This window comes from Pleurodeles waltl, chromosome 11, assembly GCF_031143425.1.
Source record: "Pleurodeles waltl isolate 20211129_DDA chromosome 11, aPleWal1.hap1.20221129, whole genome shotgun sequence".
Lineage (NCBI taxonomy): Eukaryota > Metazoa > Chordata > Amphibia > Caudata > Salamandridae > Pleurodeles > Pleurodeles waltl.
In genome coordinates, this window is record NC_090450.1 from 582,381,385 (window position 1) to 582,404,280 (window position 22,896).

General features: G+C 43.2%; 1 protein-coding gene across 2 annotated transcripts in view; it reads left to right on the top strand.

Annotated features, from left to right (window-relative positions):
• The first annotated feature begins 651 nt into the window (after positions 1 to 651).
• LOC138265903 (inositol polyphosphate-5-phosphatase A-like) overlaps positions 652 to 22,896 on the top strand; it is a 350,243-nt gene continuing 327,998 nt past the window's right edge. For both annotated transcript variants that reach the window (XM_069214078.1, XM_069214079.1), the window contains exon 1: positions 652 to 1,304. In XM_069214078.1, the coding sequence (XP_069070179.1) occupies positions 1,233 to 1,304 (72 nt within the window). In that variant the 5' untranslated portion in view covers positions 652 to 1,232. The remainder of the gene's footprint in view (positions 1,305 to 22,896) is intronic.

A 22,896-nucleotide genomic window follows, 5' to 3' on the forward strand; every position in this document is an offset into this window, starting at 1 on the left:
CACAAGCCCCTGCTGTGCAGAACAGCCCTCCTTTAGTGACCAATCAGTTTAAAGCATAGATCAATAACTGTAAGATGAGAGTCAGGGACCCCTCACCAAATTCTGCAGGGTGCATCATTTTGCGTTTTGCTACTCGAAGGGGGAAGGGGTAACCAGTGCTTCAAATGGGCCGGTACTGTCCGGTACTGAGTACCGGCACTTTTTATTTTGAGAGGAAGAGTACCTGCACTTCTCAAGAATAACGTAATACTTTTCATTGGAATGATTAGAACTAGGACGACAATTAGCGGAGTGATAAGAAGTCGGCTTGAAAAAACAGGGTCGGCGGGGGCGACAAGGAAAGGGTGAGGCCAGAGAGACTGGAAAGGGTGCGACCGAAAGACAGGGGCACAAGGGCAAAGTCCGACGGCGCTGGAAGTGGGAGGCAAGGAGGGCCAGGGAGGGACGGGAGAAGACGAAGGTGAGAGAGCTGGGAAGTGGGGAGGTGCCAAGGTGCGGGAGAAAGGAGGAGCGCGAGCGGCAGAGACGGACAGAGGGAGGGGAACGAGGAGACAGATGGGCGGAAGGGAAGACGAGAAAGGGGAGGGAACAGAGACAGGAGGGAGGAGTAAAGAAGGTAGAAGGGCGGCTTGTGGGCGGGGCGAGGGAGGAGCTCGAAGAAGGAGAACAGGACGGAGAGGCACATGGGATAAGCTGAATGCAAGAACATCCAGGAAGAGCGGCGAGAAGACAGAGACAGTCGTCGCCAGCACCGCGAGCTCAGCAGCCCTCCTTCGTCATCTAAGCAGACAGCCCCTAGGAGCTCAGCAGACCTCCTCACCCCTTCTTGCACGAGTTAAAAAGCTCTAGGCCTGCTTTTAAGCATTCACTACACGACCCCCAGCCTTGGTTAGGAACTGAGAAAATACCACCTGATCACCCCCAGAGCACCACCAGAAGCCCCCCACCACCCGACACCAAGAGTGTCCCGCTCCAGGAGCAAAGTGTATCCTTCTCCAGCTCATGTCGAGGGGTCAGCAGATCTCCAACCCACACCCGGGGATCTCCAGGGTCTCAGCCTATCCGTCCATCCCCTAGTGGCCATTAGTCCCCATACTTCTAGGTTAGCAGTGCACCAGGTCTGCCACCCAGCAGATTCCTCGAGCCCTCATTCAGGATCCGAGCAGACCCTCTGAGAACCGTAGGAGCCGATTGCCCGAGCGAGTTCCATGTAGGATGTTAGTAGTTTCCTGATGTCCATGGGTACGCTGAGCCCCGCGGGGGTGCTGCTCATCACTGCCAACGTGGGCTCTCTCTTCGACTATGTGAGTTCTTGAGGGGAACATTATGGGGCGGGGTGGGAGGGTGAGCACATAACTGGAAGCATGAACAAGGGCGAGGGCCATCAGTTACAGAACGCTGGCTTGATGTGGATAACGGATCAGTGGCTGCAGGTTCATATTGGTCAGTGGCTCAATGTATACTATCAGTCGATAGAATCTATATATATATATATCTATGACTGGATGTAGGTATGTATCAGAGACTGGATGCATATAACGGATCAAAAGCTGGTGGTTGATAAAGAATCAAAGTCTGGATGTACCTATAAATCCATGTCCGGATGTGGATGGATATGTGAGTGAATGTAGGTATGGATCGGTGACTGGCTGTGGATTGTGGATCAGTGGCTCTATGTAGCCAGTGGATTAATAGCTGGAGATAGATAATGGATCAATGGCTGGATGTTGACATTAGATCTGGGCTGGAAGTAGATTGCGCGTCAATGGTTGATATAGCTAATTGGTCAGTGACTGTCATTTAAGAAGAACCTTTAAATGTGACAGTAGTCAAGGTCACTTCAGTCTGCCCGTTTTCTCTCTCCTCTTTAAACATAACCTCTATGTGGTCTCCATCAACTTTGCACGCCCCATATCAGTGCTGCTGCTTCCCTGTGCTTCTTCCAGGCCTTTTACATGCCTTGTCATTTTTTGTCTTCACAACATCAGCCGTGAGTTTTGTAAGTGTCTTTGCCAATCTTTCCTTCATAACACGTCCTGTCTGACATATTCACCCTTCTCTTGTCCTAACATCCCTCTTGTTTCCTCCCTCGAATCTCATGCCTTGATCTTTAAAAATTAAACCTCATACACGTGTGTATTCCCTTCAGGTATGGGCACGTCTCTCACTCTCATGTTCTTCTGTGTTCAAATTCTTGAGTTTTACGTAAAAGGACATATGCTTGGAATCATTAATTTCTTGGCCACCTGCCTCTAGGCTGTCTGCAGTCATCTCTATCCCTCTGAAGATGGCTTTAGGGCTGAGCACATCACTCCAGATCAGTGCTCTAGTACTGGACAGAATACCCCAGAGAGGTCCTCCTTGATACATACTCCAGATGTTTATCCGAGAAGCTAGAGATTGGCTTTGTCAGTGGTGCGAATATTAGTAACAAAACAAGCCATTTTCCTCTTGCTCTGTGTATGGCCCCCTTTCTGTTTAGCTTTTTTGTTGTGGTCAGACATGGGTAGTCCATGCAGTCTCTCTCCTTCTATGTGACCTTCAACTTCACCTCGAATCCTGTACCAACCTTCTGTGTTTATGTGTTCTATGTCAATGACTTCACACTTAGCTCCATCAGAGCCCTTCACATCCAAGATCACTTTTTGTGATTATTATTCTGGACCAGTTCCCTGATGTATCAACCAATTTACAGCTCTTTGTATAGTCAGCAGATAAGCATACGTTGCCTACTGCTCACTGGCAGCCTTTCATATGAATGCATTGCTCAGCCCCTGTCAGTGATCTGGTCCCTGAACCACACAGCTTGTTGTCTCAGAATAGATTTCAATTTCCAGGTGCCAGTTGCCCATCATTCGGTCACTGATTTTAAATTTTTTTTTATAGACTTTTGTAAAGCGGAATCTTGCCGCGTAGGTATCAGTGCACTGTACAGGAAAGCAACACACACATCATCACTTGATGGTGTTTACATTGGAAGGGTAAATATAGTAGATTTCCTGTTGGTACAGATGATTGTCTTTGGTGTGTGCGGGCCTGCTGAAAGGATGTGTGTCGTAATTGTCCCCATTTCAGATGTATAGTTGTTGCCTGTGGGTGTCAGAACACTGTGCAGGAAGGCAACACACTTGTCATAGTTTGATGGCAACAACATAGAGCAGAGGTCGTTAAGCATGCAAAGGTACAGAGTGTAATCTCTTTTTGTTACTGGTGAATTGTCTTTGGTGTGTGAAGGTCTTTTCAAGCGATGCATGTCAACATAGTTCTTATTTAGATGTAAGGGTGGTACAACCAATTTTGCTTTGACGGAATGGGTTAATCATAATTTTTATTTTGCAACAGGCATTACTTTCACTCTTTTCTTGAATGTGTTTTTTGAGGGATTTGTTCGTATATCGGGTGTGATGGAGTTCCATATACTGGGGGCATTTCCTGAGAATGAGGGTGCCTGGAGTTTTTCCTTTTTGAATCTGAATGTTTCCATTAGTAAAGAGTCAGAGCTGCGGAAGCTGCTTTGACCCTCGGATTTACTGAGTTTTCAGTTTAGGTATTTGGGTGCCACTGTATAAAGCATTGTGAGTGATACACGTCACATCTCGCTTCAGTTGCAAAGCCAGTTTAGCATGGTGAGTGTGTGAGTGATGTGTTCAAAGCATCCAGTTCCTAAGACAAGCCCGACTGCTGCATTCAGAGTGGCTTTCATAAGGGGCAGGTGGGTCTTTAGGGTGCTTAGGTGGATAGCGTTTCCATAGTCTAGTTTTGTTATGACATGTGCCTGTACAATGGTTTTGAGATCATGTTTGGGATGTATGGCTTGATCTTTCTGAGGAGTCGAAGGTTGTGCATGGTGCTTTTGGATGATGCATTTATTTGTGCTGCTTTATTAAAGGACATGTCAAGAATTATTCCTAGTGATTTGGCATTGTTAATGATTTAGGAGTACATTTGAGGGCGTCAGTTTGTGTTATCCAGTTGTTTATTGGTGGAGGGTTGTCTTGTAGATATAATAGGGAAATTCAGTTTTCTCAGGGTTAATCTTCAGATGGCCCTGCATGAGCCAGTGTTGAACATTCTTTAGAGTCTGATATAAACTCTAACAAGGATAATTTGATGTAAAGTTGTGAGTCGCCTGGATATTGTTGGGATACTAGATTGATTTGTTAGAGTAGGGCATCCATGTATAAAGGGAAGAGAGTAGGGGCTAGGATGGATCCTAGTGGCACACGCTGGTTGATAGGGGCTGGGTTGGATCTGGCATCTTTTAGCTTGATTAGTTGACAGTGGTTAATCAGGAATTAGTTTTTTGGTCAACTGTGCTGAACGCTGATGATAGATCAAACTGGATGAGGAGGCAGGCATCACCATTTTCTATCATTCTGTTGATGTTATTCATAAAATTAAGTCTACCAATTTCTGTGCTGCGGCCTGCCCTGAAGGCGGTTTGGAAAGTGTCTAGTAGTTCAATTTCTTCGATAAGTTGAGTTGTTGGAACACACATTTTCAAGGACTTCGGCTAGGAAGGGGAGGTTTAAGATTGATAAGTGTTGAGGTTTTCGGTGTCAGGCCTTAGCTTTTTGATGAGGGGATGATCTGACCTACTTTTGGGTGTTGTGGGAGTGTACCCTCTGCCAGGGAAGAATTTATCAATGTCATCCAGAAGATTGTTACGAGGTGTCTGAGTTATTTTATCTGATATGATGGGAAGGAGTCTAAGATGTTGGTGTGTGGGATTGGCGGTGCTTATGATTTTGGATAGTTCTTCTGTTAGGGCCATTTATTGAATCATAATTTATTGTGGTTGGCTATGAGAGGTGGATAGATTTGACTCTTGGGTTTGTATCATTAGATTTGGAGAGATCAACAAGTTCTGGTATTTAGTTGCTGATTATGCCCTGATTGATCTTTGCAATCATGTCAGCAAAGAATTTTTAGAAGTCTTTGCATCTCTCCTTAGTAGGGTTTAAGATTGAGGTGATTGAGGAGATGCTTGGTTATTGATTATATTGAATAGCGTGTTTGGTCATTTTTTAGCTTTGTCGAATTGTGATCAAATAAAGCTAGTTTTTGTTTTGAAGATGCTTTTTTTTTCTGTTCCTTTCTTGTGTCAGCAGTGTGAGTATGGTGGTTGTGGGAGTTTCTTTTCCACTTTCATTTAATCTTAGTTGCATGCTTTCTTCGTTGAGTTCCTTGTTGAACCAGAACAATGATGGAATGTCTCTTGAGTTTTTGGGTGCTGAATAGTTGAGTAAGTCTGCCATGGAATCGTTGTAACGAGTGGCTGGTTATATCCCCCACTGTGGTGAGGTTTGTGGAAGTCTGAAGACGAGGGGTGATTTTGAATGTTAGTTCTTTTGTGTCAATTTGTTTGAGATCTCTGACCCATCGATTCGGTCCTTCTTAACTTTGTCAATGAAACTGACTTCAGTACCAACTTATTTACATATATTTTGTGTAAAATAAAAAAAGGCTTCTCTGTAAATAACATCCTCTATGATGCCTTAAACTAGAATCCTAGTCACCCCGTTGAAGATGTCCATAGAGATAAAGTCAGTGACTCACTTTATTCCGTGTATTTCCCTGTTCTGTCCTTTATTGTTACATTTTCCCTTACACTGAATCCGGGGTGATAGTCCCATCCATATCGTTGTAGTTAATGCATTCTCAGTATTTATGTTGGTAAGCTGTGCTCATCTGTCAGAATACTATGTACACTCATACTCTTGCTCCTCTGCCACCCACAGCTAAGAATGAACCTGTACGCAGAAAACCTTTCACATTGGCCTAAAATGGTGTGGCCAGACCGCGTTCTTGCTGAATTCAGATCTTTATGGCTTCAAAAGTTACTTGATAGATTCAGCCATTGCTCCAGAGAAAGTAAAATAAGTAAATGTGTAAGGCAAAAGTAACGAGTATGGGCTAAAGAATCAATAAACGAAAACAACTATGAAAAATGAACAGGGACGTGGTGGCTAAGAATAAGTCGCACACTTCTTACTCTTCTTTGAGTCTCACTCTTAGTTTGAACCTTCTAGGTGGATCTCTATATTCAGAGGAAGTCATAAGAGTCCATGCCTAAATATTGGAACTCTGAATACTACAGTTTCTAAACATATCTGTTTACATGACTTCTTGACAGTGAGTCAAAAGCCAGTAGTTAGTGGGGCAGGTACAGGTTGACTCATCATTTTCGTTTGCATTTTTCAATTCTGAGAGCAAAACAGAAGGCAGAGCAGTCTCTGAGATTTGCAAAAGTCACAGATTGAACAAAGAGTTCAGTAACAGTGAAGGAAAAAGCAACGTTTACTTATCAAAACTCTACCTATAAGGCTCCAAATTTGGGTATTTTAATCACAGTTCATTCTGCAAAGGTCCTAATTTAAAAACCACGCTCCCAATAGAAGTCTTTGATTTCCTGGTTAATATTTTTGGAGGTGTTCTTGTTTTTGTTCTGGACTTAAAACATGTCCACAAAGGGATCACCAGAGACTCTACCTGTTGTAAATTGCAAGCTAGAAGGGGTGAAAAACATAAAAAAAGTTTTCCATGGTTTAATCTCCTACATGGTGTAGGTAGCTGCTTACCGTTTGACAGTGTTAAAAGACCAAAGTTCTACCACTGTTTACACTAGGTGCACTAGTTTAGCTTCTCAGGAAAATACAAAATTAGTTATTGGTTTTGTTAGGTAATGCTTTTTTCTTTAGGGAACTTTTGTATTTCCTGAATTCCACTTAAATATTTGTAATTCGGTATTAGCAGAATTACTTGTTATTCAAAATGTACGAGGATATTGGTAGAATCTAGTTTGTTTTAGGTTACCTACACACCAGTAAGTACATTACTGGCTACTATGCGGAAAGGTACTATTAAAACATAGCTGTGTCTGATGCTTTTTGTTTTCTACGCTGGCTGCCTGTAGCTCAACGAGGGAGTTTATCTTGGCTAGGGGGTTGTGAGGCAAGTGCCTACAAATAACCTATGAATTTGACAGTGGGCTATAGGAAAGCATTCCCTGCTTAGGAGAATCGCTACAATAAATAATGGTATAGTTGGAGCTCACGACTGCAAACTTTGATTTTCACCCATATTCAAGAAACGTTGCTGGGTGCTTGGGTTATATTACTGACCTACTGGCTTTGTCTAGACTTTGGTCTTCTACTGTGTTTCATCTAGCGGAGTTTCTCCAGTGAAGGATTTCCTTCCTAAGTCACATTTGGTGTGGGTGCTTTGTTAGGAGTGCCTGGGTTATCTCGATTGGATTGTTCTGAAAAGTAGGGAGTGTTTTTCTTCCTTCTAAAAAAACCATGTAAGTCAAGTACGTAGTTGATTGTCTCTGCGTAATGGTTTGCAGTGTGGGTTCTGGCCTTGCATTCCTTTGCCTAATCATGTCAGTTGTCATTTGCCACCTGCAAGGTTTGTCCTAATTGACCTCTTGAGGTAACTGGTGTGCTCTATCAATGACTGTGTGGTGAGAACAGGTGACTATACTGTGGTCATTCTACTAACTGCTTGTTCTAGTCGACTAGTTAGGGGCCTTTGTGGTGTGTTAGGACCTAGTTGTGCTAACAGCTGTTCTGAGGTCCTTACCTTTGATTTGTAATTATATCTTAGATAATATCAGAGGTCCTGAGTGTCATATGTTACCCTATTCTGGTTGGATCTTGTCCCTTAGGACTAGCATTCTATTCATCCAGTAAGGGTCTTGGGTTTTAATTCATATGTTGTGAAGAGCACCAAAGAGGTAGTGTGAAATATTAAGTAGGGTGATGAGTGAAACAGTTTGATAACCTTGTTCTGAGCTGCCATAGTGATCACTTTGCTAAATTACTGCAAATCTGTTTTGGGAATGCCAGTTCCATACATATATCAGTAATAAGTAATAGTTCCCTTTTATTTTAAAAGGCCCTGACAATTGGGAAAACAGTTTTTAATTGTTTTAATTTTGATGTACTGATAAATGGTTTTATTGATGTGTTGAATTGGATTTTCTGATTGGTATTTAAAATTATTTCACCTTCTTACTGAAGTGGGGCATAATTCTCAAAATAGTGGTAAATCTTCACAAATCAAGTACTCCTAGGCATGGGTACAGTTTTACAGTTTTGGCTTAATTACTCACGAATACGCCTTTAAGGCTGCACAAGCTGCAAATTTCTAGGTGTATTCCTGGGAAAGTCGTGTGACTTTTAACTTTTTATGCAGAATTCTACACATTGTACAGTTTTATGTAGGGGAAGCCAGCGCCTTCCTGAAGCTGCACATTTTTTTCTTTTCCGTTTTTTCCCCTGCACAGAATGCATTTCTTGTGTAGAACCCCCTTCCACTACTCTCTAACAAAGATAAGGGTTGTTACATCCCTGATTTCCAGAATGGAAGTAGATTGAGGGATCTCTGTGAATGGCTACAAACTGACGCGTGTGAATGGTCATAAACTTCCAGGGCACATTTCTCCTTGAAATGCCATCTCCACACACCTTATATGGAATTTCTTCGCAGGGAATCCTGTGTGGTAACTTTCTGCTGGAGTAGAGTATCTACAAATGCAAGATCACGTTTTATGAATAAGTTGCACTCTTAAATCCAGTGATTTTTTTACTCCTAAATAGAGCCATTTGCACTCATAAATCTGACTTACAAGCTCAAATGCTTTTGTGAATTAGATCCATGGTTTATTTCCCCCTTTAGATGTAATTACTTGTTTGGTGTCTTCAGTGTTTGCATATTAAAGGTGACATTTAGCTAATTGTTGGTTGTAATAGGAGTGGGCATTAATAATGTGTTTAGAAGATAGCCTGCTCCTCTTTTCTTCAGTACTTGATCCTTGCTCTCTTCGTGAACAGACTTTTGCCTTATTTGCTAAATAATTATTTCTTTGTGAATGGATTCCAATCTTCTGTATTTAACGATCCTATGGATTATCTCAGTCATATCGTATTTATCCCCTATTAGGCATAGAACTCAAGAGTTGGTCTTAAATAGAATCTCATTCACATTATTTGTGTTTGCCGCTCATTAAGCATACAAGTCAAATTTTGGTGTTGTTTGACATAGAAATCAGGTTTTGGCTAAGACCAACATTTCAGCACAATGGATTCAACTCTTAAAGGATGCGCTCACTTTTTTCCTCAGTAGCTCAGATTCTTAAATCACAGCAAAACCTGTTAAGTTCATGGAGGTTTCCATAAGAAAATTAGGGAAAGGATGCTCATTCCATACAATCTACGGGCAAGAAGAGGCACAGCAGGAATGTTAATGCATTAATGTGGTTTTAAAACATTCGAGAGGGAAGTTTCATGCTTTTAATTTCTCTTATGGAGTGACTGTTCGTTCCAAAAGATTTTGAATATTTTTTGATCTTTTGGCAAATGGTTGTATACTGTATTGTTCTTATTGTAGTGATTCTGGGATTTAGCAGTAAATTATTTGGTCTGCATTGATTTTGGCCTTCCTTCATACACCTTAGGTTTTCTTTTGGATACTCATATTATTTTTTTCTTTGTGATTCTATCACTCCCTTTGTAATTAAACTCTTCTACCCTTCTTCATAGGTATTGTATAGTCTTATTGTGGAAGTTAATATTTTCATTCCTTTTTCATGAACACCCTCCATGTTTCGTGGACTGATTCATTACTTTTCCAATGATCTTTTTCTTTCTTTCTTTAAGAACCAATGCTTTACTTCTTCACAAATACAATATCCACCTTTTCTAAACCCATTCTTGTTTCCTCATGAACAATTTTTCTTTTTTATAAAATATACTTTTGCCTTATTCATAAAATTACCTTTCATTCTCCATCAACCAAACTGCCCTTCTTCATCAAGCTACATTTCACTTTTTTCATGAATAGATTGATTCTTATTCACAAGATATTTCTTCATAGTTCATGAGTGAACTTTTCCATTATGAATCCTTAGTTTCCTTCTCCATTAAACTATTTCTGCATTCTTTGGTAACTGGCTTTTGTCTTCATTACAAGCCAAGTCCCGATTTATAGATAAACCATTCCTTTTCTTTATGGGGAATCGCCACATAGGTTAACCCACTCCTGACAACTTCATGAACCAATTCATTTTTTAATTATTAAATGATTCTTGTCTTAGTCATGAACAGATCCTTGACTTGATTATCACAGTTCTGTTCTGTTCCCGTTTCTTCCTTCTTAACATAATCTTCTTTTGTTGTGAATTAATTCTTCCCTTCTACTTGAATCGATTCACTCTTGTTTATTACTTTTTCTTCCATTCTCCGTGAACAATATTCTGCTTTGTTCATGATATGATTTTAGCCCTCATCTTAAGCCGATTTGTGTTTCCTTCATTATTAAAGTATTACTGTCTTGGTGAAAAGATGGCTCTTCTCAATAAAAAGTGATTGCTGTCCTCATAAGCCGAATCCCGCCTTCCCTATGATCTTTCTTTTGACATCTTCATGACCTGAATTGTACCTTTTTAAATAAGTTATCATGGGGGAAATGAGGCTCTGGCACAAATAGTTATTACTTTCCAAGCCCACAGCAAGAGTTGCAGACAGGTTTAAGCTCCAGGTGTTGTAACCAGTAGCTCTCCCTAGTCCCACCCTGTTAAAAGTTAGATGGCTCAAATTGTAGGAGACATATGTTCCTTGACCTAGGTCCTTCTCATAGGCCAGAACGGCAAGATTTATTTATCCATGTGCATTAATTAAGCTACCTTACAATGCTTCATCACTCCATTTCAGAACTAGACTACTGCACACGAGCTCTGGGGTAGAAGTGTACTCTTACAGATCACTATTTTCTCCTTTCGAGAAACTAACGACAAGTACATCCCTCCTTCATCAACCAGTTCCTTCTTCATTAGCTTATTCTTTCCTAATTTGTGCACTAGTTCAATTGTTCGTCGTGAACTGATTCATGCTCAGTATGAACAATTTCCTTCTTTATGAGGATATTATTCTCTTCATGGACCCACGGTTTCAACTCTTCATGAACCTGCACTTGTTTTTTTCATAATAATAATTGGTTATTTCCTTTTCATTAACCTATATTTCCCTGCTTCTTGGATCACTTCTTCCCTTCTCATGAAGTTTGTTCATGGACAGACATAATTAATGACATCCTGTATCATGCCACTGGTAGGCCTCTCTAAGTACCCCACGGATCATCAATTTGATAGACTTCATCAAGAGCATTCACAACCCTATAATGGGTAGATTCCATCAACAACATACAGTACCCTGTCATGGGTAGACGTTTGAGGTGCTGTGGCATCTTGTCATAGCAGTGACAGCATCCTATGTCTTGTCAAGTACAGATGTGATCAGACAGGCTGTCTTGCCTTTTTTCATGTTAAAACTAGGCCTGACACTGTCTGCCTTCGAGATGCTCCAGCTACTACCTGATAAGGGGCTGCACACTCATCAATCTGACAACTTTTTGTACCACCTGGGCTATCTCCAGGTTTTTGCCATATCTCATGTTGACTCACCGCGACCTCAAGCAAGACACAATTTATGCCAGCCAATGTAAAATCAGTTTACTTAAATATTACTCACTCTAATGTTTGGCTATGTATTAATTGCCAGTATTTGGTAAACACAGTGCACAATATGTCACAGACAACTTCGACAGACTACACCAAAACATAACTAGCAAAATCTAACATAACAAGAGTGTGGCTCTTTTCTACTAAATGCCGGTTTCTTGTGTGTCCGTCAACAGTGAGCTGACTCCTGTCTTCGACTCCTGGGTTTCCAGCTGCATGCATTTAACGTAGGCAGGCCCATTTGGTAACTCTTTTAAACATCTTACTACAAGGCTCACCTCCTTCCTCTCATGAGAGGATGCACTTATTTCAATACCAAGCTCTTTTGTAGCTCTTCCTCCAAGTCACCCATTGGTTTGAGCCCTTCGGGATACATGGAGCTTTCATTTCCTTAAGCAAATGTAACACATGACTGGGGGACATGAAAGGTACATGCTCGAGAGGCCTCCTTTACCTTGGTCTTTTTCAAGTGCAGGAATAACTGTGACAGGTCCACAGTAGGTGCTCGTTCTCCAACAGCAGTTTCTTCAACACTTAGTTAACATTTTTTATCTTTAGGGTTTGACAGGGCTTTTCATGATGTCCAGTAGTGCTTCAGTTTTACCTTTTTCTTCGGTAGATGGCGCCCCTTCTTGCCATCTCATCCAAGGTGGCAAGGCTGCAAACAGACATTAACGTACCACACATTTTCTCGCACACGTTGGGGTCCAGTTATGTGTTCAGCACAGATTTGTTGCCGTCAATATTTGGTCTTAGATGCGTGTTTCCCTCATTCTACTGGAGTCTCCAACAATTTTGGTTCCGCCCCTTCTCCCCATCAAATTTGTGATTTTATGTTTTTTCATTAGTACTTTCCATTCAGGGGTGATATATTCGTTTCACTGGCAAACCCATGAAAACCGTGGCATCCTCAAAAATGTATTTGCAACTCTCAATTCAAATGCAACATTCCTATAAATGGTACGTTTCACGTTTTGCTAGATATTGCTGTAGTTGTCGTAAGTTGAGCTGAGATTTATTGTGATTTGAATGTGACAGGTGCATATTTCTTGCACTAAAGGTTGTGTATAGATTCACATACTTTGCACGATCCTTCCATCCTGTGCATGGATTGAAAAAAAAAAAACATTATTTGTGGGTATTAGCAGAAGGAGTGTGATCATGAATGGGTGTGGTTGACAGGAGGCCAAGGATCTGCTTACTTCAGTGTCACCCTCAGATGTTTTGTTCATAATCAAAATAGTGCGTGCACATTTCCTTCAACATTCCTGTGAAAAAATTGCATTATTATGGACATTTGCTCTTGCACAAGGGCACGGTTTTGGAATCATTATGTAAATTTCTAATGCTTCGTATTTGATTAGCCTCTGAGTGGACTTTAGTGTCACTGTTCATGGATTGAATTGAAAAAGTTGGAAGCCATTTTGAAACAGAAAGACTGCAAGCGAGGATCTAGGTGTTAAGCTGTTCAGACGTAGATAAAACTGTCTAAAACAATCATGCTTTTAACATGTTCTTGAAATTCATGAAATTGAGGAATGTGCGGATGTGAAGAGGGAGGCTGTTCCAGTGATGGGGGGCCAAATGTGAGAAAGATCTACCAAATCTAGCAGTACAAATATGATGGGGGGCCAAATGTGAGAAAGATCTACCAAATCTGGCAGTACAAATGTGTGGGGTCTGCAGAAGAGCTTTTTTAGGGGCCCTTAACTGTCTGAAAGGCAGATAGTAACTATGTTTTGAACACAGGAAAATGGTCTGGTTCTGGTACAGGGCCTTGTGCGGCAGGCAGCAGAGCTTGAAAATTGCCCGCTTTTTAATGGGTAGCCAATGTAATTTTTTAAATATGGGAGCCAAAGGCGACCAAGATGGTAAATTGCAGATTAGCCAGACATCAGTATTCTGAACGACTTGTAGTTTAGCCAGCAAGGAATCGTTAGTTGCTACAAGTAATGCATTCCAGTAATCCAGGCGGCTAGTTATGAGAGCCTGGACAAGGGTTTTCCTAGAAGTGGAAAGGAACCAGGGAAAGAGGGCCACCAGTCAGCCGACCAGAGCTCTTAAGCTTTGCCGAACAGCACAATCTCATATTTCTCACCGTTCAGTTGGAGACAGTTGTTAATCATTCAATCAGCAATTTCCCTCATGCAGTGTGCAAATAGTTTTTTCACCAAATCTGGATCAGGACCAAAAGAGATGAGAAGTTGAGTGTTGTCTGCATGTGACACAATCAACACACCCCAGGATCTCACAATTTGTGCCAGAGGTACTACATAGATGTTAAATAGTGTTGGGCTCAGGCATGAACCCTGAAGGACTCCTTTGTTGTTAAGTATCTTTCTTGATTTAAACGGACCCAGACAAACATGTTGGGTGCGGTTATCAAGGAAGTCCCTGAGCCATACGAATGCCCTGCTGTTGGCACCTGCTTCTTGTAGTTTGCGGATAAGGATGGAGTGGGAAAACGTGTCAAGCGCTACAGACAGATCCAGTAAAACCAACATAACCGGGGTGGATGCATCTAGAGAGAGTCGGATGTTATCTGCAACTGCCAACAGTGCCGTCTCACTACTATGTAACGCTCTAAAACCCAATTGTGAGGGGGTCTAAGATCTTATGTTCTTCTATCAAGGATGATAGTTGTTTGTTAATATAACTTTCTAGACTTTTTACGAGCAGAGGAATCAACAAGATGGGTTTGTAATTAGCAAGGGCGTAGGGATTGGCAGAGGGTTTTTTAAGAAGTGGACATACTTGTGTACACTTCCAATCGGATGGCACTTTAGCAGAAGTTAAAGAAAGATCAAGCAACACTTTTACCAATGTAGCCAGGCAGTTAGCTAGGCTTGTCGTTATCCTAGGTAGGCAAGTATCTAAAGGAGAGCCTGATTTAGCCAGGGTTAGCATTTCCTGCTCCACTGAGCAGAGTTCAAAAACCTCCAAAGCAGCTTTGGCATCAGGATGATGAAAATGTTCATGTTTTACCATTCAAACCTGCTGCGGCTAGCGGCAAGTCTTGTCTGTACTTTTTACTATGAACCCTGATGCTATGATCGACATCCACGCAGGTAGTAAAGGCCTTGCAGAATACGGAGTACCAAATTTGTATTAAAGTGGATTCAAAAGGCAAGAGCCTTAAACTCTGCTCTGTGCCTCTTTTTGGATCAGAAATCTGCTGAAAGTGATACACTTCAAGGCACTGCAACTTTGGATTCCAGAGGTGGTGCCAGCAAGAAAACTACTAATTTTTCACTTCAGCAACTAGTCGTTTTTATATTGTTTCACTGGCACTGACCTCAACCCATCTGCTGTCATATGAACATCATCAGGTTTGAGGAAAGATACACTGGCCCCAGTGCCAACGAACATTGACAAAGCACTAGTGGGCATTGAGCAATGGCTGTAAATTGACTCTTTTTCATGGCATGTTCTGACACCATTGTATGATCCTATAAATATATGCATGGGGGCTAGAAACTGATGACAGTCAAAGTGGCTGAACATTTTCTGGCACTGGACATCAGATTCTCAAACTTCCAACACTTGCATAAGGCTCAGTAGACATAACGCCAAACCAAAGACCCGCAAGTGCATTTGACATTGTAACTTAGGGAGGGATTGAGGTTCAGGGAGGTAAGTAGTTGTGTTGATCTAAGAGCGGCTGCAGCTGTGTAGTCTCTCCAATAATAAAAAAAACCCACAACAAACAATTGTAAGAAAAGACAATATGAAGGAATTTGGTCTTTCACTCCCACAGATTCAACTGCTGTGGCTTTACTGTGCTCGGAAATGTGACCAGCTCATAATGAATGTGTTGTTGATACCAGCATTTATGCATGTGATCGGTAGGCAAAGATTAAAGAAAGAGGCAGTGCCTCCAGCAATCCCACCATTGCCTCAGGTAATACATGGACTTGTAGATGAAACTCTTCAGAATTATGAAGTCGAAACAAACACCTCAAAGAAGTGAGCACATTTCAAAATAGAAGAATATTTCCTTGCCTCCACAGTTGTCACAAAGGACTCTTCAAAGTTCTTATATCAATAGAGCTTATCTTTATTATAATAGGCAACACAGTGATAAGGAATATAATACCAGCAATAGGAGTTCCTCTCTGCAAATGGCAAAGCATTTCCTTGAATTGCTAGCCTTTGACAGATCCAAATGAGCTGCCATGCTTACAGTGGAACACTTGTTTGAAGAAGGGATGCTTTAGAACAAACATAGTTTCAGAAATAGGCAGGGGCTATTGTATCGAATTTGAGGAGAGTGTACACTTTGTGATATCTGAATAATAGACATCTTCACTGTGCTTTGGGTCTTTGCTGTCCTCAAATTAAAGTTCATAATATGTACTTTGAAAGAGGTCATTCCTCCATTGTCCAAAGAAGTGTTAATGACCGCAACATCGCTCACAGACATTTACATTCTGTTTCCTGTTCAGCACTTTGGAAAGAACCCTCTTAGGTCTGTTATAGAAGGAAAACATTAGCAGTTTAATGTGTAATATTTGTGAATCATGTCAGAGCCAATAGTATTTACCAAATCCCTAGTTGTTATCACTGTACATCTACAAAACACAGTAATTCATGCCTACCTTGCCGGGGTGACTCGTTGCTCAAACAAGAGATGGTTACCAGGGGTCTATGGGTCATGGACTGCTGAGCTGTAACAACTTTATTCTCCCACACAGCCTTGGTTTCACAGTGAATGTGGGGAAATCCAATTGGATCTGATCTCAAAATATTAAGTTTTGGGGACCCCAATAGATAAAGACGCATTGTTGACTCTTGTATAGAGTAGGTAAGTCTCTCAAGGTCAAAATCTCAACTCTTCTCCAACTAAAAATCTTCAGGTTGCTGTTCAAGGTGTCCTAATGTGATGATTTTCATTAATTACCACACCAAAGAACTACCCATATTAAAGAGCAGAACCTGCATGTTGTGTTCACGAACAGTGTCTTGCGTGCCATCTCACTGCTCACTCCATTATCATGAGTTAATACTGTTCTCATTACTTTTCCCACTGATATACTTTATAAACGGCCACAAGGGGCGTGGAAGCTTTCCGGTCTGTTCATTCTTCACTGGTACCAGTGGTCTTGATACTCTTATGATTCTTATGATTTCCGTTATAAGTAGGCGGCAAGCTTAGATGCAGTCATCCCATTAAACACAGTAAAACCACTCAGTATGAAGGACACTGCAACGGAACCCCCGCTAGATAACTTGGACGTCATCCTGAAAGAAATTCACGAATCGTGGATGGCAATTGAATTAAAGACTGGGTTCTATCACCGCTGAACTGACGGTAAACCGAAATGGAACTTTGCCGCCCAGTGCAAATGCGATCCAACAGCTACAAAAGCAAGTAGAAACCCTGCTGGAGAGAGTTGAAGATGCGGAAGGAAGGTCGCGCCACAACAACATCCGTATAATTGGCCTTCTGGAGGGCATGAAGGGGCAAGATGCCACACATTTTGTAGAGACATGACTGAAAACTATAGTGACCACTGGGTAATTGGCTCATTTCACAATAGAGAGAGCTCACCTGGGGCCCGGTCTGTTCCATGGTGGCCCAAGTGTTAACCTACAGAGATCGTGATGACCTCCTCTGAGTGGCAAGAGAGGAGCACCCTATCATAGTGGATAATGCTCGGGTGTCTGTGTATCCAGATTATACGTTGATGTTTCAAAAGCGTAGAGCCTCCTTCCAAGCCGTAAAAAAATGAATCAGAGCTGAGTGGCTGTCCTACGCCCTCATGTTCCCGGCCCAGTAACATATTACGCACAACCAAAAAATTCAATTTTTTGAAACACCCGAACAAGCATGTGACTGGTTAGACAAGACCTTTCTGCACCCGGAGCATAAGGAATATTTGGATAACCCACCACCACGACAGGCCCAACTCTCACATGGGGAAGGACGAAATCGGCAGCGCCAAGCACGAAGGAACACGGGCCTAACACTCTCGCAAATGTTGGAGAGTCAGAGAGCATCACTACAAACAGCATATTCAATACAGAGAGACAGATCTCCGCCTCCCAGCATTGCTTCCTCGGCAGACAGCACGGTAGTGTCTGACTCGGAGGGCAGTATTGCTCATTTCCCTTCGATTACCCCCAAGATGGAACGAAAGTTATAATTGGTTTACTACCATGAATGCCTGCTTCCCTGATACCGGGGGGCAAATGGTAAAATGTGCTGGTGAATGAAGATCGCCTGCCCCAACCAGAGAATGATGCAGAATGGAGGGGAACTGAAATGAGCCACTGCATCTCTGTGGTGGCATATGGGCAACTAATACATGAGGTAGAACTAGCTGTGAAAGCGTTGTGCTATCGGGAGTAACAAATTGCGGACCCCCTCCATAGGTACATGTGCCCTACCTCCTTTGAAGGATGTATTACCTTTTATAAGTGGTGGGCCTGGTTGGTCAAACTTTGTGACCAATGTTCCAAGTGAACTAAGTTATCAATCACAAGGGAGATATGTATAGTTTTTATCTCACACCACCCCATTGCAAAGGCTTAGTTCTATAAGGGTTACAATATGGGTAGTTTATTGTTGTTATTTACAGGTTTGGCTGAGTAAGTTCCAACTCAGCCCAGCATTGGATGCAGCTTGGGGAAATGAATTGCTGTTATGACATCGACACCATTAGTGCAAAAAAGAAAACACATGGGGCACAGCAGAACTAGGTGGGACGGGAGGCAGAGTAGGATTCTGCTAATATATCATGTGATTCACACGTAATTACAATTATCACTTGGAATGTACGCGGAATGGGCTCTATCCATAAAAGACACCGGATATTAGCCCAACTGAACCGTCGTAAGGCACATAAAGTATTTCTACAGGAAACGCACCTAACCACACATGAGGCGGTTAATTTACGCAAAAAAATAGAGAGGAAAGTTATTCCACACCTCATACTCTGTATTTGCTTGCGGTGTGGCCATACCCCTTTTGAAGTAATAGACACAAGAATAGACAGGGGTGGCAGGTACAGTTTGATAAGGGGGACTTTAGATGGAGAGCCTGAGGTACTTTGGAGCATTATGCCCCAAACACTGAACAAGCTGTCTTCCTCACTCACCTATCAAGTGTCTTGTCGCTGTGGACGCACCTGCCTTGGCTACTAGGGGGCGATTTTAACCCAGTACTAGGCACTTCACTTGACCGGTCCACTCCCTTATTGATGGGCACAACTGCACAGTGGCGCTACGAAGATGGATACAGGGCTAGGCGGTCACAGACATCTGTTGGGCAAGAAATGAGGGACAGCGGTAATATTAAAGTACATGTCCGGTTGGATCGTATACTATGCACTGCCGCATTATAGACCCATATAACCCACGCCATCTATGTAGGGAAAGCACTATCAGATCGCAACCCACTGGAACTGACAATGGCATGAAGAAGGACACCTACACCGATCCCTATGTGGCGTTTACAACCACTGCTCCTTGAGGACACGGTTGCTAAAGGAAGAAATAGCACAAGCCATAACCAATTTCTTTATTGAAAATGCTGGGACTGCCTCCTCTCTGCTGATGGAGTGGGAGGCATCCAAGGTGGTGATCAGAGGGACGGTAGTGGGGGCGACAGTGGGCGCCCGAGCAGTGATAAGGGAATTGAAACGTGTAGTTTACAGTTTGGGCAAACTGGAGACGGAGGCTGTACATAATGTTGCTCATGCTCAGGAGCTGCAGGATGCCAGGGCCGGGCATGCGGAACTCCTTGAGTGGATGCGAGTGGTGGACCATGCAAAATACAGAGAACGAGCACACAGTGAAGGAGTTAGGGCTGGCACACTCCTAGCACGACTTATAAAGGACGAACTGCCCCCTACCGCTATCCTACACATCCTCACTCCGCAACTCACTGAGCTAAGCACAGTATGCAAAGCTGTTTTCTGCCCCCCGTAGGAAAGTACCATCTTGCCTGGCATGTTACCCCCATTTTTCACTGTATATATGTTGTTTTAGTTGTATGTGTCACTGGGACCCTGTTCACCAGGCCCCCAGTGCTCATAAGTGTGCCTGAATGTGTTACCTGTGTAGTGACTAACTGTCTCACTGAGGCTCTGCTAATCAGAACCTCAGTGGTTATGCTCTCTCATTTCTTTCTAAATTGTCACTAACAGGCTAGTGACCAATTTTACCAATTTACATTGGCTTACTGGAACACCCTTATAATTCCCTAGTATATGGTACTGAGGTACCCACGGTATTGGGGTTCCAGGAGATCCCTATGGGCTGCAGCATTTCTTTTGCCACCCATAGGGAGCTCTGACAATTCTTACACAGGCCTGCCACTGCAGCCTGAGTGAAATAACGTCCACGTTATTTCACAGCCATTTTACACTGCACTTAAGTAACTTATAAGTCACCTATATGTCTAACCTTTACCTGGTAAAGGTTAGGTGCAAAGTTACTTAGTGTGAGGGCACCCTGGCACTAGCCAAGGTGCCTCCACATTGTTCAGAGCCAATTCCCTGAACTTTGTGAGTGCGGGGACACCATTACACGCGTGCACTACATATAGGTCACTACCTATATGTAGCTTCACAATGGTAACTCCGAATATGGCCATGTAACATGTCTATGATCATGGAATTGCCCCCTCTATGCCATCCTGGCATAGTTGGCACAATCCCATGATCCCAGTGGTCTGTAGCACAGACCCTGGTACTGCCAAACTGCCCTTCCTGGGGTTTCACTGCAGCTGCTGCTGCTGCCAACCCCTCAGACAGGCAGCTGCCCTCCTGGGGTCCAGCCAGGCCTGGCCCAGGATGGCAGAACAAAGAACTTCCTCTGAGAGAGGGTGTTAAACCCTCTCCCTTTGGAAAATGGTGTGAAGGTAGGGGAGGAGTAGCCTCCCCCAGCCTCTGGAAATGCTTTCTTGGGCACAGATGTGCCCAATTCTGCATAAGCCAGTCTACACCGGTTCAGGGGACCCCTTAGCCCTGCTCTGGCGCGAAACTGGACAAAGGAAAGGGGAGTGACCACTCCCCTGACCTGCACCTCCCCTGGGAGGTGTCAAGAGCTCCTCCAGTGTGCTCCAGACCTCTGCCATCTTGGAAACAGAGGTGCTGCTGGCACACTGGACTGCTCTGAGTGGCCAGCGCCACCAGGTGACGTCAGAGACTCCTTGTGATAGGCTCCTTCAGGTGTTGCTAGCCTATCCTCTCTCCAAAGTAGCCAAACCCTCTTTTCTGGCTATTTAGGGTCTCTGTCTCTGGGGAAACTTTAGATAACGAATGCAGGAGCTCATCCGAGTTCCTCTGCATCTCTCTCTTCACCTTCTGCCAAGGAATCGACTGCTGACCGCGCTGGAAGCCTGCAACACTGCAACAAAGTAGCAAAGACGACTACTGCAACTCTGTAACGCTGATCCTGCCGCCTTCTCGACTGTTTTCCTGGTGGTGCATGCTGTGGGGGTAGTCTGCCTCCTCTCTGCACTAGAAGCTCCGAAGAGGGTCGACGGAATCTTCCCCCTGCAACCGCAGGCACCAAAAAGCTGCATTACCGGTCCCTTGGGTCTCCTCTCAGCACGACGAGCGAGATCCCTCGAATCCAGCAACTCTGTCCAAGTGACTCCCACAGTCCAGTGACTCTTCAGTCCAAGTTTGGTGGAGGTAAGTCCTTGCCTCACCTCGCTAGACTGCATTGCTGGGAACCGCGACTTTTGCAGCTACTCCGGCCCCTGTGCACTTCCGGCGGAAATCCTTTGTGCACAGCCAAGCCTGGGTCCACGGCACTCTAACCTGCATTGCACGACTTTCTAAGTTGGTCTCCGGCGACGTGGGACTCCTTTGTGTAACTTCGGGTGAGCACCGTTTCACGCATCCTCGTAGTGCCTGTTTCTGGCACTTCTCCGGGTGCTACCTGCTGCTGAGAGGGCTCCTTGTCTTGCTCGACGTCCCCTCTCTCTCCTGGTCCAATTTGCGACCTCCTGGTCCCTCCAGGGCCACAGCAGCGTCCAAAAACGCTAACCGCACGATTTGCAGCTAGCAAGGCTTGTTGGCGTTCTTTCGGCGGGAAAACACTTCTGCACGACTCTCCACGGCGAGAGGGATCCGTCCACCCAAGGGGAAGTCTCTAGACCTTTTCGTTCCTGCAGAAACCTCAGCTTCTTCTGTCCAGTTGAAGCTTCTTTGCATCCACAGCTGGCATTTCCTGGGCATATGCCCATCTCCGACTTGCTTGTGACTTTTGGACTTGGTCCCCTTGTTCCACAGGTACCCTAGATTGGAAATCCACAGTTGTTGCATTGTTGGTTTGTGTCTTTCCTGCATTATTCCTCTAACACGACTTCTTTGTCCTTAGGGGAACTTTAGTGCACTTTGCACTCACTTTTCAGGGTCTTGGGGAGGGTTATTTTTCTAACTCTCACTATTTTCTAATAGTCCCAGCGACCCTCTACAAGGTCACATAGGTTTGGGGTCCATTCGTGGTTCGCATTCCACTTTTGGAGTATATGGTTTGTGTTGCCCCTATCCCTATGTTTCCCCATTGCATCCTATTGTAACTATACATTGTTTGCACTGTTTTCTAAGACTATACTGCATATTTTTGCTATTGTGTATATATATCTTGTGTATATTTCCTATCCTCTCACTGAGGGTACACTCTAAGATACTTTGGCATATTGTCATAAAAATAAAGTACCTTTATTTTTAGTATAACTGTGTATTGTTTTTTTCTTATGATATTGTGCAAGTGACACTTGTGGTACTGTAGTAGCTTCACACGTCTCCTAGTTCAGCCTAAGCTGCTCTGCTAAGCTACCATTATCTATCAGCCTAAGCTGCTAGACACACTATACACTAATAAGGGATAACTGGGCCTGGTGCAAGGTGCAAGTACCCCTTGGTACTCACTACAAGCCAGTCCAGCCTCCTACATTGATTGTGCAGCGGTGGGATAAGTGCTTTGAGACTACTTACCACTCTTGTCATTGTACTTTTCATAAGAGAAAAATATACAAAACAAGGTCAGTGTATATACACATAGCCAAAAAGTTTTGCATTTCCTCTTTTCACTCTTTTCTAAGTGCTGAAAAGTACTTCTAAACTTTCTAAAAAGTTCTAAAAAGTTTAAAAAGTTTTTTTCTGTCTTTCTAAAAGTTCTGAAAACTTTTTTCTCTTTTTCTATCACTTTAACTCTCTCTAAAAATGTCTGGCACAGGCCAAAATGTTGACCTGTCTAAGATTGCATATGATCACCTTAGCTGGAAAGGAGCAAGGAGTCTCTGCATAGAGAGAGGTTTGAGTGTAGGGAAGAATCCTTCCTTGGAACTGTTACTTAACATGCTTAGAGAACAGGATAAGGCTAAAAGTGCCCCATCTGTTGAAAAAGTAGCTAAT